At 52.6% G+C, this 19,630-nt stretch overlaps 1 protein-coding gene across 9 annotated transcripts in view; it reads right to left on the bottom strand.

Moving 5' to 3' along the window:
• Positions 1 to 19,630, bottom strand: part of LOC144737861 (guanylate-binding protein 1-like) — a 237,702-nt gene that overhangs the window by 184,611 nt on the left and 33,461 nt on the right. For 6 of the 9 annotated variants that reach the window (XM_078620735.1, XM_078620731.1, XM_078620733.1 and 3 more), the window contains exon 3: positions 7,490 to 7,564. The exons of the other annotated variants lie outside the window; for them this stretch is intronic. In XM_078620735.1, coding sequence (XP_078476861.1) covers positions 7,490 to 7,564 — 75 coding nt within the window. The remainder of the gene's footprint in view (positions 1 to 7,489; positions 7,565 to 19,630) is intronic. 9 annotated transcript variants of the gene reach the window in all.

Below are 19,630 nucleotides of genomic sequence, written 5' to 3'. Positions count from 1 at the left end.
GCTGTAGTTGTGTAAAATGTCGGCTCGGTTGTCAGGCGCAAAATGGAGAGCTCCGGCGCGCGCTGATGACGTGGGCTGCGCTGAGCGGAGGTCTCCGGCCACGTGGTGTCCGTGTTTCCCGCCAATCGATGGCGGCCCCTCAAAAACGGCGGCAACTTCCAGACTTTTGGCGCGAAGCGCCTTTTGGCGGGATCCCTCCAACGTCGCTTTCTCCACCAACCCCGCAGCCGTTTTTCCGCTCGCCGGAACGGAGATGTCCGCCAAGACAGCGGCGGCGGCGAGTAGCAACTCCACCAACCGGGAGTGTGCGTCTTGGAGGCTGGTGTCGGAGGCGAGTGGAGCGTCGGCCATCACCGCGAAGTGCTGCATCGGCGGCAACTCCTCGTCCTCTCCTCCCGAGGTTGGTGTCCCCGGTACGCCGTCGTCGTCCCGACCTCGCTCGTGGGTACGGGTAGTCTTCCTCGTGTCCATACTTCTTGAAGACAGGTTTACTTCTGACGCCAGTTGTAATGTAGTAACTCGGCGGGAGACGACTTCACGGGTAACACACTCTTTATTTTTCCAAACTCGTTCACAGGTGACTAACACCTACTTTGTATCTCGGGTGACAACCACCCACTTAGTATCTCGGGTGACAAACACCCACTTAGTATCTCGGGTGACAAACACCCACTTAGCTACCCTGGCGACTAACGCCCACTGCGCTACTCGGGTGACCAACACCCACTTAGCTACTCGGCGACTAACGCCCACTGAGCTACTCGGGTGACCAACACCCACTTAGCTACTCGGCGACTAACGCCCCTGAGCTACTCGGGACACTCCCTGCCCGGGGTGTCCGTCTTGACTGTGGGTCCCCAGCCCGACCCACGTGGGCGTCGGACCCTGGGTCCCACAGTCTCGCCTCCGAGCCACACAGGGCCCCGGTCCCCACAAGGACGGCGGGACTAGGGGTCTCGGGGCACTAGGTCTTCAGCTCCGTCTTCTGGTCTTCAACTGGGTAACTTCTCCCCGAGTGCTCTCGCGCGTCCCCCTTTATACCCCACCTGCGGACGTCGCTGCGAGCACCCATCCTATTCGACCAATCACTGGGCGCTGGCTACGATCCTGTTTTCCCACATCTCAGCGTGCCTCAGCACCCACGCCGCGCCGCCCCGTCATCTGTCACTCCCGGCGCGCGCGTCCACACCACGCCCACAACGCGTGCCCAACCCCGCACCTCGCGCCGCCCCGTGATCCATCACTGTCACAGTCGGCGCACGTCAACACCACCACTACATTTGTATCGAGGACGTAGCTGGGTTTTTAGACGTTTCAAGCTGCTTTAGCACATCATTTTAAATACTTTAAGTAATGTTTTCAAGTGCGCCGTAAGTGCACACTTAACAGCATAAAACGGCTCCTGAATAATTGCTTCAATGACGTTTGTGTTCACACGATCAAAGACCTTTTTCGGTGGCATATGGAGACATCATCAGAAGAGGCACATAGTGCTTCTTCAAGCATCACAGTGAAGTCTAGACCGAAAAAGCTGGAAGCAAAGAACGCACCATTACTTCACCCTATTTGCCATTGACACTGATCCTGCCAGTGATGCCAATATGGGATTGGATTATGTTGATCAATTTATGGCGGCATACTTCCTGAAGATCTCTGGTTCCCAAAACCATGTGCATAGTAGTCAGTTGAACAAGAAAGCTACAGTGGGATTCAGAAGAATCCGTGCAAGAATCTTGCCAGCAAAAATGTCAAAAAAAACTACAATAGTTTCCGCAGATGCTCTTTGAACCTTTGTGTTCATGTAATAAAAGACTCCGTCAGGCACTGCTGGTCTCCGTTGGTCTTTTACTAAAGTTATTTCTCCGCACCCCGCTGGTCTCCTCCGCGGACCAACATCATCTCGCGCGCGCCCCGCACGCGCTTCCTCCTCAGCTCCTCCACTCTTACTCACACCCTGGTGGTCCTGACAAGGGACCAGCGTCTCCTCTCGCTTTCCGCGCATGCTTCTCTCGCGTGCCGCGCACGCTCCTCCGTTAGTTCCTCCTCGCGTGCGCCCCACACGTGCTCTTCCGTCAGCTCCTTCTCGCACGCGCCCCGCACGTGCTCTCCCGTCAGTCGCTCCCCTCCTCCCTGCTCCGCTCCTCCCCGATCCGCACACCGCTGGCCGACGGTGTGCCGAAGCCCCATCAGCCACGTGGCTGATGGCGCGGCGGCCACCCAATGTGGTCCCGCTTCTTCACTCCAACAACTGACCCCGATCTCTTCCGGGCTCCCACTTATCTCCTCTCCCCCACGTGACCCTGACTCCTCCCCTTCCGGATCGTCAGATCCGGCCTTCCCATACTGCCCTGCTGGCTCCACCTCCATTCACCTCACTTCCCGTTGGAGCCGAGGTGAACAGCGCCCCCCCCCCCCCACATGCCCCCCAATACCCCGGTCGTGTGATGGGGCCAGAGCCCAGCAGCAACCCCATTTACGCTCGCATTACATGACCACCCCCCCCCCCCCCCTGATGAAAAAGCCAGCTGTCCCGGCTGCAATAGTATAAAATAATGCGAGCGACGGCATCACAATCAGGAATCACCCCAGACACAACGGAGAGTACAACGACAAACACAATTAATGAAAGGGAAGGGAATAGGATCCGGTACGGAACCGTGCAACAAGCAAGAAGAATTAAGGAATGGAAGGCAATGCACAACTATGGTAACCAACACGCAAGAACGGCAGACGTGCATAAATCAGGAATGTGGTGTCTTAGAGCGTGTCCGTGTTGCTGGTCCATCCGCCTGGCTCAAGTCCAACTTCAGAGAACAACTGGTAGAGCAGGAGTGATGAACAGGTGCTCCACTCCCCCTTCAAGTCCACATCCGGTTAGCACAACCGGTGACACCCAGTGTGGCAGGCGCCGAAGATCTGTGACGAGGAGGAGAACCCAACCCCCTGAGGCACAGCACCACGAAACGCACATCCGCATGTCATATACGACAGCCACCCGGCCCCAGGGTAGTGGAGATGATCGTAATTCGCCCGGCGTAAGGAGAAACCCAATAAATACACAAAAATCGACGCGATGGATGCCCCAGTATCTACATTTGAACAAAAAAATATTATTTACACGTGACAACAAAAAATGTCCTGCTCTTGCCCATCAGCAGTCCTCCCTTGAGGACCAGCACAGACATCTCACGTACACAGCATCTACCCACTGTCACTCTCAACACAGCCCCTGGCCGCACACCCTCGCGTGGAGTGAGCAACGCTCCCCAGCGGCAACATTTAACCTGCCTTCGCCCGCACCGTGGTCGTCCAACCACAGCAACGTCCACTGCCCATCTACTCGACCAGTGCAATTTCGGAGACGATACAATAGCACATCGCAACGACTCAGCCAAGCCCCATCCCGTACTATCCCATTACCAATGGACACACCCCAGCATCTTATAGTCTGACGCTTTACAGACAAGGGAAGGTTCATCCCTTGGCAAGGGCAGACCCCATCGAACCCCCACGGGGCAATGTTCCCTAGCCAATATCTTGACGATATAGAGTCGCACTCCCCAACACGCATTCTGAACAACTTAGGCTTACTATCACCAATAGGCTGAACCCGCTGTCCAGCATGTGTCCTCACTGCCGTCCTAGCAATCACCCCAGACCCGTTGCATTCCGCTAACCTAGGCCATATTCGATTTACTTGAACCCCCACAATATCCATATCCCCGAATAGGATCTGCAAGACTAGTTCCCCTATATATTCAATACCGTTATAACCCAGAGCGGAACAAGTCCGTGGCCCTTCCCGCTGGAGGACCCGCAAGGGGAATCTCTGCCCCATGCTAGCCAGGTCTCACCGTTCGCTGCAACGTAACGGAACCCCTACTCCTGAATTCCGTGAGCCTCCAGCCCACCAGGTTAAACAGTCTGCCACCGCACGACGGAACCCCGACTCCCCGAGCCATATGAGCACACGGCCCATAAGTTTGAGACATACCACGGAGTGTCTCGCCTCCGGGCTGTCAGGTCAGCCATCGGCCATAGCCCGATGTGACCACAACTCGTGCATCACCCACTCAACAAAGTCAGGTGTATACTGGTGAAATATTTGCCCCAGAATAGAACCCAGCCAGCATCTCAGTCCCAAAATGCTGGTGCAATGACACGCCCCCCCCCCCCCTTAGTCAAACACGGGCCACTATGCTCCTGTTACCCCGACGGGCGCCAACACGCCAGCATTACGCACAAAACGTAATGCACGCACACAAGTTAGAGCGCAACACGAGAGTCAAGGGATGAGATCCATAACCGCATCCCCGTGGCCCGACGTGTATACTCAAAATGGCGGTGGCATGCGCGAAGCGCCCCACCGAGGTTTCCTACGTGCGCTCAAAATAGCGGCCACATGCACCCAGCGCATCTCCGCGATTTCCCGCGCTAGCCAAAATGGCGGCCCAACGTGCGACCAATTCGGCAGTTTTTCCCGTGCGTGCATCCCAGCCACCCCCCGCTGGGGGCCACAACACACATCCCCTGTCACGTGTTAACAACCCCCAACAATACGACGCATCGCCGCAGCTCGCTGCGCACAGCAGTCGTATCGGGGGAATTTTCAACCCATGGTTGACCAAGACACATTGTTCATACACACCAACTCGCAATGCAACCCCTGGCCGCACACAATCAACGGAAAGAGCGACGCAACTTGGCGGCAATTCATGGCTCCAACGCACCCTTGACGGCAGAGCCACCAACAACGCCCCCATCCCTCAACAATCGCAATTTCCTATGAACACACATGCAATCTCGTGTGCACGAACACCCATACAACCAAAAATTAGGGTCCCCCAACGAATTTACCATTTTCCGAACAGGTACGCATAACTAATAACAATCCCGAACCCAATGGTCATAACAATGCACCGCACTCCGTATCTGTACAGAAAGACAGTCTATACAGTACGTGCAGTCAGCATATCGCGATCACAAGCAGCAAAGTTCCATACAGGTCGTACATTATGACAATCGCAAGCAGAGCTGCAGGCAGACAACACACCGTTAACCCTGTCGTACCTTGCAGCAAAAAAGTCATCAAAATAAACACGTCGCACACGGCAACCCACGGGATGGTAACGGCTCGGGACACTCGACGCAACCGAATTAATAATTAACTTCGCCATCAAGATAACATTCCCCATGCAGCAACGCATAAACACTGTTTGACACAGAGCAAACACAAGCAGACAGCGCGTCCATCCTCAACACACACACACAGCCCGAACCGCGCTCCGCAATCTCGAGCCATAACAAACAATCGCACCCCGGCACACGCAAGATGGGTGAGGTGTGTTAGGGTCGGGTGCATATCGTCACGACTCGCCCGGGGCTGCGGCGAGCAGAGGACGGCAGGGTGGTGACTTGAGATGCCTCGAAGAACTCGGACGGTGAGCGCGGCGTTCTCCCCCGACTGCTCCGGTGTCTCGCACACGAGCCAGGACGGGGGTCCTCCCGCCCAGGCAGCAGCAGCAACGGCGGCTTCCCCCGTGGCTCCGGCGCACTCTCGTTGAAGGTGGTGAAGCAGCGTCGGCGTCCACTCTTTGCGGCTCCTTCCCGCAAAACAGCTGCTCAGCAGCAGGATACACACCACGCGGCGCCTCCGAGATGGCAGCATACGGCCGCCTCTCCACCGCGATGTTCAAGATGGCAGCGGCCTGCCACGTGGTCACTGGAGGACGTGTGCCGGCGGCCGTCTCTTCATCGTCGGAAGACGTAACAAGTAGGTTACGCTTTTTCAAGTTCTCGGCCATCTTCCTTGACGTTATTTTGCCTTGAAAAAGTCCACTTCTGACTCCAGTGTAATAAAAGACTCCGTCAGGCACTGCTGGTCTCCGTGGTCTCTTATTCAAGTTATTTCTCTGCACCCCACTGGTCTCCTCCGCGGATCAGCGTCGTTTTGCGCGCGGCCAGCACCCGCTTCCTCCTCAGCTCCTTCACTCTTCCTCACACCCCGCTGGTCTTGACAAGGGACCAGCGTCTCCTCTCGCGTGCCGCGCATGCTCCTCTTGCATGCCGTGCACGCTCCTCTTGCGTGCCGCGCACGCTCCTCCGTTAGCTCCTCCTTGCGCGCGCCCCGCACGTGCTCTTCCGTCAGCTCCTTCTCGCATGCGCCCCGCACGCGCTCTCCCGTCAGTCGCTCCGTCCCGCTCCGCACACCGCTAGCCGACGGTGTGCCGAAGCCCCATCAGCCACGTGGCTGATGGCGCGGCAGCCACCCAACGTGGTCCCGCTTCTTCACTCCAACAACTGACCCCGATCTCTTCCGGGCTCCCACTTATATCCTCTCCCCCACGTGACCCTGACTCCTACACTTCCAGATCGTCAGATCCGGCCTTCCCATACTGCCCTTTTGGCTCCACGCCCATTCACCTCGTTAGTTTGTTACAGACGGTACCAGGGTACTGGTACCGTCTGTAAAAGATGTGGTTCCAGACATAAGGTGACCCTGGAGTTTACAAACTAAGTTGCCTCTGTGGTAGCAGTTACATTTGTAATAAAAGACTTGACTACGATCTCTGGCTCAGTGTCCTTTATTTGGTCCGTACTGTATTACCCACACGGCTGTCTCTTCTTTGCTCAGTCCCCACAGTGCCGACTCCGATGTCTTTCTCTTCTCCACCAGCAGCCCCTCTGTTGGCCTCTGTCGCTCCTGTAGCCCCCACAGCAGCTCCGCTGCTGTTACTCACTCTCAGCCCCCTTGGCTGTAATCGCTGCTGCTCACTCCGCAGCGCTGACAGCCTCGTGCTGTCTCTCTCTCTCTTCGTCGCTCCTGCGACTCTCTGCAGCCACACCGCTGCCTCTAACACACAGCCTTCCTGGCTGTACTCTCCTCTCTCTTCGTCGCTCCTGCGACTCTCTGCAGCCACACCGCTGCCTCTAACACACAGCCTTCCTGGCTGTACTCTGGGGTCGGCTCCCGCTGGCCGGCGGTGCCCCCCTCCTCTCGTTCGCCCTCGTGGCCTCACCCTTTTCCATTCACAACCCGACTGACTTCTCTTTCCGGTTTACCCACTTAAGGACCCCAACCTTTCACCCACGTCACCTGGCTCTGCCTCCTCGTGACGTCACATCCGGAAGGTCGCTTTCGCCCGCAATACACATTGGAGAAACCAAACGACATGTCTCGGACCGCATCCGTGAACATAAAGCAGACTTGAAACACGGTAGGACAAACTCCTCAGCCGTGGCAGATCACTGTTACAATTCAGTGGGCTCACATGATATTGACTTCTCCAAGACAGAGGTTCTCTGCAAGCCATCTGGCTACCATGAGAGATTCGTTCATGAGGCGATCCACATATACAAACACAGAGACAAATTCAACCGAGAAGATGGATTCTGGCTTAGCAATCATTGGAAGGACGTAATAAACCATTTCGGATCTTAACTGATTGTGTTCACGTTTACGGTGACTTTCAGATCGCGTTCCACTCACTGGCATTGTATTCTCCGCAGGGAATGGATTCTTTGCTCCGCTGAATTGACATATTTTGTTTCTTCCTCTTAGTATCTTTCACACGACGGTCAACGGTACAATGTATAATAACAAATAGTATAAAAATGTATTTGCTTAATACAATGTACAAAGTAATACATAGTATCGTAATTGTATAGTGAATATACAGCAGTGTGATATACATTAGGGTGGGTAGAATAATACATAGTGTAATATTACAATGGTTTATAGCAATACAGTATGTAATTTAATGTTGGGTTTTTCTATGGCAGTATATAGTACGGTGTAGACTCGTGTGATCTAAGAGAATAAAGTTTAGATGGAAGCATATTATATTTTTTACGACGTAGAATTGTAATGTATTACTTACTGTTAGTAACTCAGCTTATTGTAGAGTATATTTAGTATAATGATGATACTATGTAGTTTATACTTTAGTTGTTTACGTGGTGGTTTTAGTTACTGAAGCTACATACTATTAACACTTCTTCCCTTTATTAAAGCTACCCCTATCCCCTCCCTGTGATGCTGCTAATCCTGCATAATGCACGAGCAAAGTAGCACTAATCACATACCTGCATTTCCCATATCCCCTCCCTTGGATGCTGCTAATCCTGCATAATGCACGGACATAAGTAGTACTAATCACATACCTGCATTTCCCATATCCCCTCCCTTGGATGCTGCTAATCCTGCATAATGCACGGGCATAAGTAGTACTAATCACATACCTGCATTTCTCATAAATATGCTGAATTCCTCTTGATATGGAAATTATTTTGTCAAGGCGCCCTTCCCCCCCCCTTCCAACCCAGCTTATATATATGCTCCAAGCACGTGTGCTGTTTCATTCAGACGCTGTCGCCTCGACAGACCTGGTTTCACCTGAGGACGGCTGCTTGCGTTGTGGCCGAAACGTCGTGAGAATTATTTTATTATGTTTAATTTTTATTATTTTATTACTTCCCTTCTACGTGACTTTACCGAAAGAACCAAGAAGATGAATCCCTGCAGTCACGAAAGCTTTAAATCGAGACTTTGTACTGCTTTTTGTCTGGCTCCTACACGTTGACCTGTTGGGTTTTGACCCTACCAGGAGCTAAAGCTCACGCTACCATATCTCTCCAGGTAATTGAAGTACACAAGCTCCACCTTGGTAAGGTAGCAGTCTAGGGAGGAGCGTAAATCCACTTTTGCATGACAGCATCTGCACAATGTAAATATAAGGGTTGGGTTTTTTAATATAATACTTCATTAATTTGGTCCTTGTGGATCAATGTAATTTCCTACATTAATTTCTAAAAAGGGACGCTATACATGTGTAGTGACTGACTCAGAGACACTAAGAGTAGGAGGCACCCTATTTATTAACCTGACCTGAGAGTAACACTTAGTAACTACAGGTCCCAGTCAGGACAGCTGGTAGACTTCCTGACTGGCGACACCGAGATGGTGAAGACGGAGACGGCAGTGAAGACTTTAGCAGCACAACGGGGATCCCACTCCACAAAACAGCCTCGAGTTCCCCTCTCGGGGCCCCTCTTATACTGTCAGCATGGCCTGGCTCCACCCCCGGCCATACCTCCTTCTGGATCCTACTAGCGAGTTCTCGATGTGCCTCTTCCGTGACCTTTCCCCTAGATTCGTCTCTGGTCTATCACGTGGCCTGCTGTCAATCAGGGCTGCTGTAAGCTGCAGATCCCCTTCTCTGCCAGCAGCCAGCGCTCAGCTGCTAAGTGAGTGATTCTATGTCACTACACATGTGTAGTGACATAGAATTGGCAGACAGCAGTTGGCTGTCTTGGTCGGCACCATCGGTGCAAGTGGTGGCGTGAACTCACTAACAATAAAAGGGGAGGACGGTGCCTCCTGTGACCACCTCGTCTCCAACTTAATGTGTGTGCGACGCACGCCACCTTAATGCACACACAAGCCTCGAGAGTCGAGCAGCAGAAAGAACAAGTAGTAGAGATGCACCGACACTACACATGTGTAGTGACATAGCAATGGTCACGTAGCAGCATAGCACTGGCTGTTGGCAGGGAAGGGGATCTGCATCTCACAACAGCCCTGATTAGCAGCAGGCCACGTGATAGACTGAAGAGGGATCTAGGGGAAAGGTTACAGAAGGGTCACATCGAGAACCCGCTGGAAGGTTCCAGAAGGGTGCATGGCTGGAGGTAGAGCTAGGCCATGCTGACAGTATAAGAGGGGCCCCGGGAAGGGACCTCGTGGCTGTCGTTTAGAGTGGGATCCCGTCGTGCTGCTGGAGTCTTCACCGTCGTTTCCATCTTCACCATCTCTGCGTCGCCAGTCAGGCAGTCTACCAGCTGTACTGACTGGGAACCGTCATTACTAAGTGTTACTGTCAGGCCGTGTTGCTAAACCAGAGTATCTCCTACTCTTAATGTCTTTAGTCAGTCACAACATTTGGTATCAGAAGGAGTTAAAGAAATTTAGTCATCATATCCAAGTCGGCCCAGAGGAAGATTCCGCCCATTGTGTCCTCGGGTGATGAGGACGACGGGGACTTGATACCTCTGACAGCCCCGGAATCGAGGATTCCGGAGATAAGTCCTGAAGCCATGATCTCCGAGGAGCAACAGGGCAGGGACGTCGTCCTCTCGCTGCCTGCGGCTGGAGAGGGGTGGCGCGAGCTCACCGCATGTCTCGCAGGCTTGATTTCCGTATCAGCGGAGCTGGTCGTCCAGCTCGGGTCTGCTATGCCTACCGAGGATGCTGCAGCACGGGGGCAGCAGGCGGGCAGCTCGACCGTCGCCGCCGTGGAAGCACGGGAGACGGTGGAGCTCCAGCCCGCGCAGGCAGCTGCCATTTAACCCGCCATGAGCGGGACGCCAAAATCGTCTGCCATTTTGTCGATCGGGCGGTAACCGCTTCCCGCCAAATTCGAGTTTCTGTCGGTGCCTCATCCAGAGGTGCCTCTCTTCAAAAGCAGCTGTCTTTTGTTACAACATTTGTGGATGCGGGGGCCGACTGGACGGCCTTCCGGCACCGTTTTGCCACTTCGTGCACCCTCGCGGGATGGTCCGACGAAGAGGTGTTGTGGACTTTGCCCACCACGTTGGACGACGACTCCTTGGCGGCATTCGAGGCCATCGCCGCAGCGGACCGAGTGATGCTGACTCAAGCTTGCACCCAGTTGGCCGCTATTTTCGATCCTCCGTCCAACGCGCATCAAAAATTCGTGCTGCAAAAGAGGGGGGAGACCGAGACACCCCTTGCCTTTTGCAGCGTGTTGCTGTCATTGGGCCACGCTACATATCCGCAGATGGAGCTGACAGCACTGGATACTCTGGCGCTGGAGAGGTTGCTGTTGCTGGCCTAGGAGCTGGGCGTCTCTCTGCCTGCCATGGAAGAGGACGACTGATCATCCTTGAAGGTAGCCCGCTGCATCCAGTCCCATGTGAACTTAAAGCGGTGGCCCAGGGTGGCTGCCTGCGTGGGTTTCCCATAGGATAATGATGAGCTGGAGCGTCAGGAGCCGGAGCGAGCCTGCACTTCATTCATCAGGAGCCCACGCGGGAGGATTGGCACGGGGCGACGACGGGAGCAATAACGGCGGAGCGGGACCGCCCTGCCAACGTGGAGGTCCCAGTCACTTGTTTTAAGTGCGGCCAGCTGGGCCACATCGCCAAGGGATTCCGTTGCAATCCTGGATCGTTCTCGTCGCCTTCGTCTTCCTCCGTCCTGCCAACCTCCGCTTCCACGGGCCCACAGGCAAGTCACAATGCATCTGACACCCGGCCACCACAGTCACTTCAGGCATCTTCCTCTTTGAGCATGTTGGGTTCGCACACCGCCATCCCTCATCATGTCACAGTGCATGAATGTAAGACCTCGGCATATAATGGGTGGCGACGCGGCATGGGGCAATGGACAGCGTTGTCGCAACATGTCGTGGCGGCGGCAGGATCGTCCGCGGTTGTCGGGTTTGTGCAGGGTGTCGAGCTAAGGGTGCTCATTGATACGGGAGTGTCGGCTAGTATAATTTCAGAACTTAATTATAAGTCTTTGCTGCCGATGTCATGTTGTTTAAATGTCATGTTGTTTTAATCCAGTGAATAGTGCGTGTGTCACTGCTAATGGTGGGAGTTTGGGTATTATTGGACAGATATCGGCGAAAGTACGCATTGGGGACATTGAATTGGCAGGGCCAGTGTTAGTTTCTAAGACGTTGGCTGTACCCTGTCTATTGGGCACCAATTTACTCGGAAGGATGCCCCTTAAAATGCTCGTGGATCAAGGGTTGAATGAATTGCTATGTCACTACACATGTGTAGTCCCCGACTTGATTGAAGAGACCCGACGCCACAATCCAGGCCCTAGTGAAGGAGACCATCACAGTTAACTCCAGGTACTCAGATGTTGGTGCCCTTGCGGCTGCGGAAGCAGCTTGATCATGCAGTCACCACTGGAGGGGTCCTTTCAACCCCTTCGAATAGAGCGAATCGGGGTATCGCGTTGGTGGGGGCCCAAGCGAAAGTAAGGAGGGACAAGGATCCCTTTCTGCAAGTCAACCTTATGGCGGGACCTCAGGGACCCGAATAAACGGATGGCAAAATTGAAATTAATTTATTTATTTTTGGCAACTCTGTCCCACCGCGCACATAAACACCGTGACCCACCTGGCACAGATCATTCTGTTGTCATGTTGTCCAAGCGCAGTGAGGACGAATGCGCAGAAGAAACAAAACTTTTAAACTTTGATTAGCGCATCATGTAGAGCTCGTCGAGAGGAATAGATTGCCATATCGGTCGCCTTTAACGACATAAAATTACATCGCAACGCAGTTTATGCGAGAGCCGAGGACATATGGGACCCCGGGGTCCCGCCATAAGGTTCATGTGTGGAATGTTGGGCTGGGCTGGGCGCGGTGGTCCCGTTGGGTACGGTCTTGACCCACGCAACGGCCGTGTGTTGTGAGGTCAGTGATGTTGCCACAGAGGTCATCACCACGGTGGAGCGGGGAGGCAAGCCAGATGATGCTTGGATGGATGCGCTGTGTAAAGAAAATTCTTAGTTGTCAGGTGAGTAGTGCGGCGAGTTGCGTGCATTGCTCCGGGAATTTGCTGATATTTTTTGTCAGGGGAAATATATTGGCTGCACGTCAGTATTGCACCACTGTATCGATACGGGTAACGCCGCTCCTATACGTCAACATTTGTATAGGCTCAGTCCCAAGGAAAAGGACCACGTTCACTAGGCGGTCGACGAAATGTTGGCCACCGACATTATCTCCCCTTCCACCAGTCCGTGGGGAGCTCCCATTGTCCTGGTTAAAAAGCAGGATGAGAGTTTGCGTTTTTGTGTGGATTATCGAAATTTAAATAAAGTCTCCGTGGCGGACGCATACCCACTCCCAGGCATGGACGAATCATTGGACACCTTGTCGGGTGCGCGGTTTTTCTCCACCCTCGACTTGCTGTCAGGGTTTTGGCAGTTGCCCTTGGATGAAGGTTCCAAACCTAAAACCGCGTTACAAACACCCCAGCAGTTGTTCCAATATAACTGTCTTCCGATGGGTCATCACTCCGCTCCGGCCACATTTCAGCGACTCATGGAGCTGGTCTTAGCAGGTCTTCAATGGGACTCCTGCCTCATCTACTTGGATGACGTAACTGTGTTCGGAAGCAAAATCCCGGAGCACTTGCAGCAGTTATGGTCAGTGTTTGTCAGGGTGTGGGCGGCCAATCTTAAATTCAAGCCGCCAAAGTGTCATCTTTTGCAGACATTGTTTAGCTATTTGGGCCACATTGTTAGCGAGTCCGGAATAGCTACGGATCCCGACAAAACTGCATGTGTGCACACATGGCCGACCCCATATCGGTAGGGGAGGTTCGCAGTTTTGTCGGGTTTACGTCATACTACCGCTGTTTCATACCCTAGTTTGCGACAATCGCTAAACCGCTCCACGCGCTCACCGCAAAGGGCCAGAGATTTCAATGGGGGGAGCAGGAGGAGGCAGCGTTTGTCATGCTGCGCGACGGCCTCACCAACGCACCTCCCCTTGGCTACCCAGATTTTTCTCTGTCTTTCCTGTTGGATACAGATGCCAGCAACACCGGAATCAGCGCCGTCCTGTCCCAGGTGGTGAATGGTGTGGAGAGGGTTGTGGCTTACAGGAGCCGTGTGCTGTCCTCTGCAGAGCAGCGATATTGTATGATGCGCCGTGAATTATCATTGGCCATTGTGCATTTTGTACAGCAGTACAGGCCATACCTTAACGGGAAGCAATTTCTTGTGTGCACGGACCATGCATCCCTTCAATATGCATTGCGGGTTGATCAGTCATCCGGCCAACTTTCCCGTTGGTTAGAAATTTTGCAGGACTACTCCCTCACGGTCACGTACAGAAAGGGTGCATGCCACTGCAATGCGGACGCGTTGTCGCGGCTACCGCCGAGGAACCTCTGTGCGTGTTTGATGGGTGCTGGATGATGTAAACCTGTGGCTGCAGGATTTCCGTGCGCTGTTGTAGCGTCGGTTGATGTTCCACCTTTCGCGGCAACCGCTCCCTGTGACAACACAATTCGTCTCACGCACGCTGAATGTGGCCGTCTCCAAGTAGAGGATGCCTCCCTATTAAAATTACGGCGTTGCGTTGGAACGAGAGGGAGTAAAAAGGTGCCGGCAGGAATAGCTCGCATAGCCATTCGTGATGGGCTATTAATGAAGTGGGATGAGGAATTGCAGCGTTACTGCATCGTCGTGCCAACTGCTCTATGGGGTAGATTTACACGTTCTGTCCACGTCAAGTTAATGCTCCTTGGGGTGCAGAAAACTTTTTTAAGCTTGTTGCTTTCGACATCCTCGGCCTATTTCTCACTACTCAGAGGGGGAACAAATTATTTCCTTTACGGACGCATTCCTAAATGGGTACGTTTTGGACAAAGGGGCTGCGGAACATCTCCTTACAGACCAGGGTGGAAATCTTTCGTAAAAATTGATAAAGGAGGCATGTGACTCCCTGGGCACTAAAAAGATCAGGACATCGCCCTACCACCCCCAGACTGACGGGATGGTAGAGCGCTTTCACAGTACTCTTACGTCCATGCTGTGCCAACAGGTTAACAAATCACAGTCTGACTGGGATATGTACGTTCCGGGTGTTCTCGCCGCTTATAAAATGGCCCCTCATGCCTCAACAGGGTTCTCCCTCTTTTTCCTCATGTACGGGAGGGAATGTGACACCCCCCCCCCCTGCCCATGGAGGCTCAGTTAGGCATGGAGCTGGGCAAAAAGGTTGCTGTGCCGATGCCCATGCAGCTTACGATCAGGCGGCTAACAGAAGTGCGGGAGGCGTCTCGGTGAAGTTCGACCAAGCGGCAGGCAGCCAATGGGAAGCTCGTGGGACTCCGTGAATCCGGAAACCCATGGACCCCTGGGGACAAGGCATGGTTACATTGCTCCAGGCACCCTTGGGCATGTCCCATAAATTGCAGTGGCCATGGCAAGGCCCAGTTGAGGTGGTTGAAGTCAGGGGGCCACAGTGTGTGTGAATCCAGGTCGTTTGCAGGCGCTCGATTGTGCACCCATCACAGTTGAAACCCTATTTTCCACCTTGTGATGCCAGCTCATCCCCACCACCTGAGTGCCGGGTGTCTGATGTGTCTGGCGAGCCAGTGCGACCAGGCATGGAGGGTGCACCTCTGCAGGATTCCGTTATCTCGCCAGCAGGATCCCAGTGCCTAATATCCGCAGACCCACCGACCGCACCTTCTACACACGGACCGGGGGAGACGGAAAGGCCATCAGCTTCTTCCCTTGTCTTCTTTTCAGGAGAGGCTGCGCCCATTTGGCCATTTACACATCGTCCCCAGGGTCCACAGGAAGTTCATTATTGTACCACTTGGGGGCCCAACGACGAGGACCCACTCCAAAAGTGTTAGATTTCGTTAACCTGCCCTCTTTTTAATTCCTAGGTTATGGGTTCATTACTGTGGGTTCTCGCCAGAAATTGTTGATTATCCCGGTTGGTTTTATATTGTTCTTAATGCTTCCTGCTACGCGAGTGAGTGATGTCAGCCGAGACGCCTGTTGTTTTACGGGGGGGTGGGGGGTAGGTGATGTAGTGAATAGAATAGATCATGCAGCAGCATAGTGCTGGCTGCTTGCAGGGAAGGGGATCTGCAGCTCACAGCAGCCCTGTATGACTGCAGGTCACGTGATAGTCCAGAGAGGGTTCTAGGGGAAAGGTTACGGGTCACATCGAGAACCCGCAGGAAGGTTCCAGAAGGGGGGGTGGCCGGGGGTGGAGACAGGTCAGGCTCACAGTATAAGAGGGGTCTCAGGAGAGGACCTTGGGGCTGTCATTTATAGTGGGATCCCGTGGTGCTGCTGGAGTCTTCACCGTCATCTCCATCTTCACCATCTCGGCATCGCCAGTCAAGGAAGTTACCAGCTGTCCTGACTGGAAACCGTAGTTGCTAAGTGTTACTGTCAGGCCGTGTTAATAAACCAGAGTGCCTCATACTCTTAGTGTCTCTTAGTCAGTCACTACACATGTGTAATAAACGACTGGACCACGATGTCTGGCTCAGTGTCCTTTATTATTCGGTTCGTGCTGTACACCCACACGGCTGTCTTTACTCTGTAGCTTCTCCACGGTGCTGACTCCAATGTCGGCCCGATCCACAACAGCAGCTCCACTGCTGTTTCTCTCACACAGCCCCCCTTGGCTGTACTCGCTGCTGCTCTTCTCCCTCCGCAGCTCTCACAGCTTCTTGCTCTCTCTCTCTCTCTCCGCAGCTCCTCCTGGCAGCCACACCGCTGCCTCTAACAAGCAGCCCCCTCTCTCTCTCTCTCCGCAGCTCCTCCTGGCAGCCACACCGCTGCCTCTAACACGCAGCCCTCCTGGCTGTCTCCTCTGCAGCTGCACACCACTCCGCAGCTTCCTCTTATCTTCGGGGTTGGCTCCCGATGGCCGTCGGCGCCCCCCCCTCTCCACACTTGCCCGCGTGGCCTCACTCTTTTCCGCTCACACCCCGACTGACTTCCCCTTCCGGTTTACCCGCTTAAGGCCCCGAACCTTCCCCCCACGTCACATGACTCCACCCCCCGTGACGTCACCTCCGGAAGGTCGCTTACGCCCGCATTACACATGTATGAAAACTTTCAAAATGTGAATTTATATATTGGTCGTAACTAAATAATTGTTACCAAATATCAGTGCAGTAAAAATTAGCTGGCAAGACTAATAGGGGGCGAGCCCTTGTCTGCCAAACTGAAAAGTTGAGCTATTTGCAAAACTAATTAGAAATAGCTCTCCCCGGGGCTCCTCCCCCTCCTGTAACTTTCCCCGGGGCTCCTCCTCCCGTCACTCTCCTGGGTGCCCCTCCCCCTTCTGTCACTCTCGTCTTTCTCCAGATTCGCCTCTCCTTCTCTCGAAACATAGCACTGAACCAAAGGAAGGGGAACAACAACTCAGGGGACAGGGGAAGGTGTGGCTCACACTTTAACTGCACAGCTTATACATTATATACATCTTACAGTGCAATATTCGTATTACATTATTATAAGATAATTACTTTTGATTTAATAGCTCATCGAATTCTTGCAGTCAAAATAAAGATTACAATACTTAAAAAAATAGACGATTTTGGGCCTGACCACAGAAAAACTGTAAAAAGCCTACCAATCAGCGATTTGCATAGGCTTTAAACTTGCATAGCATGAAACGTGGAATAATTGAAGACATCCCAGCCATGAGTATGTTGTTGATATGGTCGTCGTCGGCAGTTTTTTGGGGTTCGAGGATGATGCCCATAAGGTTTGAAGGTCGCTCTTGAGGTGGCTGAGGAGCCCAATTCTGGATCCGCAGATCGTAGGGCATCTTAAACAACTACGCTGGTTTGGTCGTCTGCGTGCGTATCTGGACGTTAATTTATTTACGGACCCGCCCAAACAGCTAGCTCTGATTCGTCGATAAAAATTAATAAAACAGCCGGCAAAAAGCCACAGCTCACTTTCATTCGACAAATATAAATAAATAAACCTGCCGCCCTAGAGCGTCTCTTCGGTCAACAATTGCGCCTACTTTCACGCAACACCATATTCACAGTGATGGTCGCAACGCAAAATCTTAAACAACTACACTGGTTTGGTCGTCTGCGTGCGTATCTGGACGTTGATTTATTCACGGACCCGCCCAAACAGCTCGCTCTGATTCGATGAAAATAAAACAGACGGCAAAAAGCCACAGCTCACTTTGATTCGATAAAAATAAATAATTAACACGCCCGGAAGAGAGCGATAGCATAGGTTTGGCAAGGTCTGCGCCGCAGTGCTGCAGTGCATTGTGGGCGCAGACCCTGCGCTGTGTGAGTGTGGTGTGTATGCAAGTGTGCGAATGGTAGTTACGCTAATATTACGTTTATTTATGTAAAAAATGGGTGCTGCGTGCTGCGATTAGTGGAGTCCCCAAACAACTTTACCTTACGAGTAGGCAGGGGTCGCTATACAGTAAGTCTTAGCGGACTGAGCTGGCAGCTTCACCTGCCGGGACCACGGCCAGTTGCGTAGCGCACCCCTACAGTTTCGCCCATGGGTCAATACCCCCATGGGGCAACCGAGCTGACTGTTTGATGGGTACAATGGGTACTATCCGGCTTATTACCATTATTATGTATTGACGTTCATCACGTCTCCATGGACGGCATGCTGCTGCTGGTAAGGGCATGTGTTGCATAATATGCAGCATGTGTCCGCGTATCATATTTGCCACGGATGCAGTTGGCGTTACTGTACATGTATCATGTTTTGGAGTACCAATTCCATGCACTTTGAAATGTAATAAACTGTCTACAAAGGTTGCAGCCCGGCCCCCGCCGCTGTCACTCTCTGGCCGTTGCACAAGCCATATCAGAATTTGCGACATGCTAAAACAATGAGTACAGTGTTACACCACCCGGGTAACTCCCGGGATCAAAATGGGCATTGGAAAGTGATCGCTTTATTGAGATGATTATGGTACTACCACAGGGTATTGTGAACGGTTCAGGAGGAGGAGAGGTCTGTATTTGTAAGTCTCACAGTACCGGTAAGAAGCGCCGGGTGGGGGATGCCCTCCACTGGGGTACAAATTCTGTCATTAGTATACGATCATGCAATGTTTCTATCTGCAAGATGTCATGACTGAAACGATCCCCGTTATTGTTCGATTGAGAAATCGAGTGACCCACATCTCTGATACCATATGTGAGGAACCCAAAAATCTGATGCATGCGTAAAACACCCACAATGGGAATACGTAAACGTAAAATCACCAACAAAATACATTTTAATATGAGAAAAAAATAGGTGGCCCCATAGCGCATCTGTCTGTGTGTGTACATACAGACGGAGGATGCAGGGGCCAACCTGTGTGCGATCGTAACGGTGCAATTGCGACCAATGTCACTGTGGATGGCGCACACGCTGACGCACACCGGAGCTGTGTCTTTGCGATGCAAGGGCATGGTGGATGGTGGAGCGCAAATGGATGGTGCGTTACGAATAAAATCAAACAAAACAAACCGCTGGAAGCAGCCATGCGAGCAGGCTACCTTGAGAGCGATCGCGAATGGGTTGCGTGTCTGGAAGAAGCCTCGCTCTTTCAGATGCCGTACCAGCTTCGCTACGATTTTGCTGTATTCCATGCCAGCAGATACGAAGGCTCTCTGGGATAAATTCTACAACGAATTGGCTCGCGATTACGAGTACCAGTACCGCCAGCTGACCAACAAAGAAGAAATGGTAAATCTTCTTGGTTCTTTCGGTAAATTCACGTAGAAGGGAAGTAATAAAATAATAAAAATAAAACATAATAAAATAATTCTCACGACGCTTTGGCCACAACGCAAGCAGCCGTCCTCAGGTGAAAACCAGGTTTGTCGAGGCGACAGCGTCTGAATGAAACAGCACACGTGCTTGGAGCATATATATAAGCTGGGTTGGAAGGGGGGGGAAAGGGCGCCTTGACAAAAAAAATTGCATTTCAAGAGGAATTTAGCATATTTATGGGAAATGCAGGTATGTGATTAGTACTACCTATGCCCGTGCATTTTGCAGGATTAGCAGTATCAAAGGGAGGGGATATGGGAAATGCAGGTATGTGATTA

The sequence above is a fragment of the Lampetra planeri genome, chromosome 74 (genome assembly GCF_965212315.1).
Source record: "Lampetra planeri chromosome 74, kcLamPlan1.2.h2, whole genome shotgun sequence".
Classification (NCBI taxonomy): Eukaryota; Metazoa; Chordata; class Hyperoartia; order Petromyzontiformes; family Petromyzontidae; genus Lampetra; species Lampetra planeri.
Note: the sequence above shows the minus strand (reverse complement) of the source record. Positions and strands in the feature narration are given on the sequence as shown.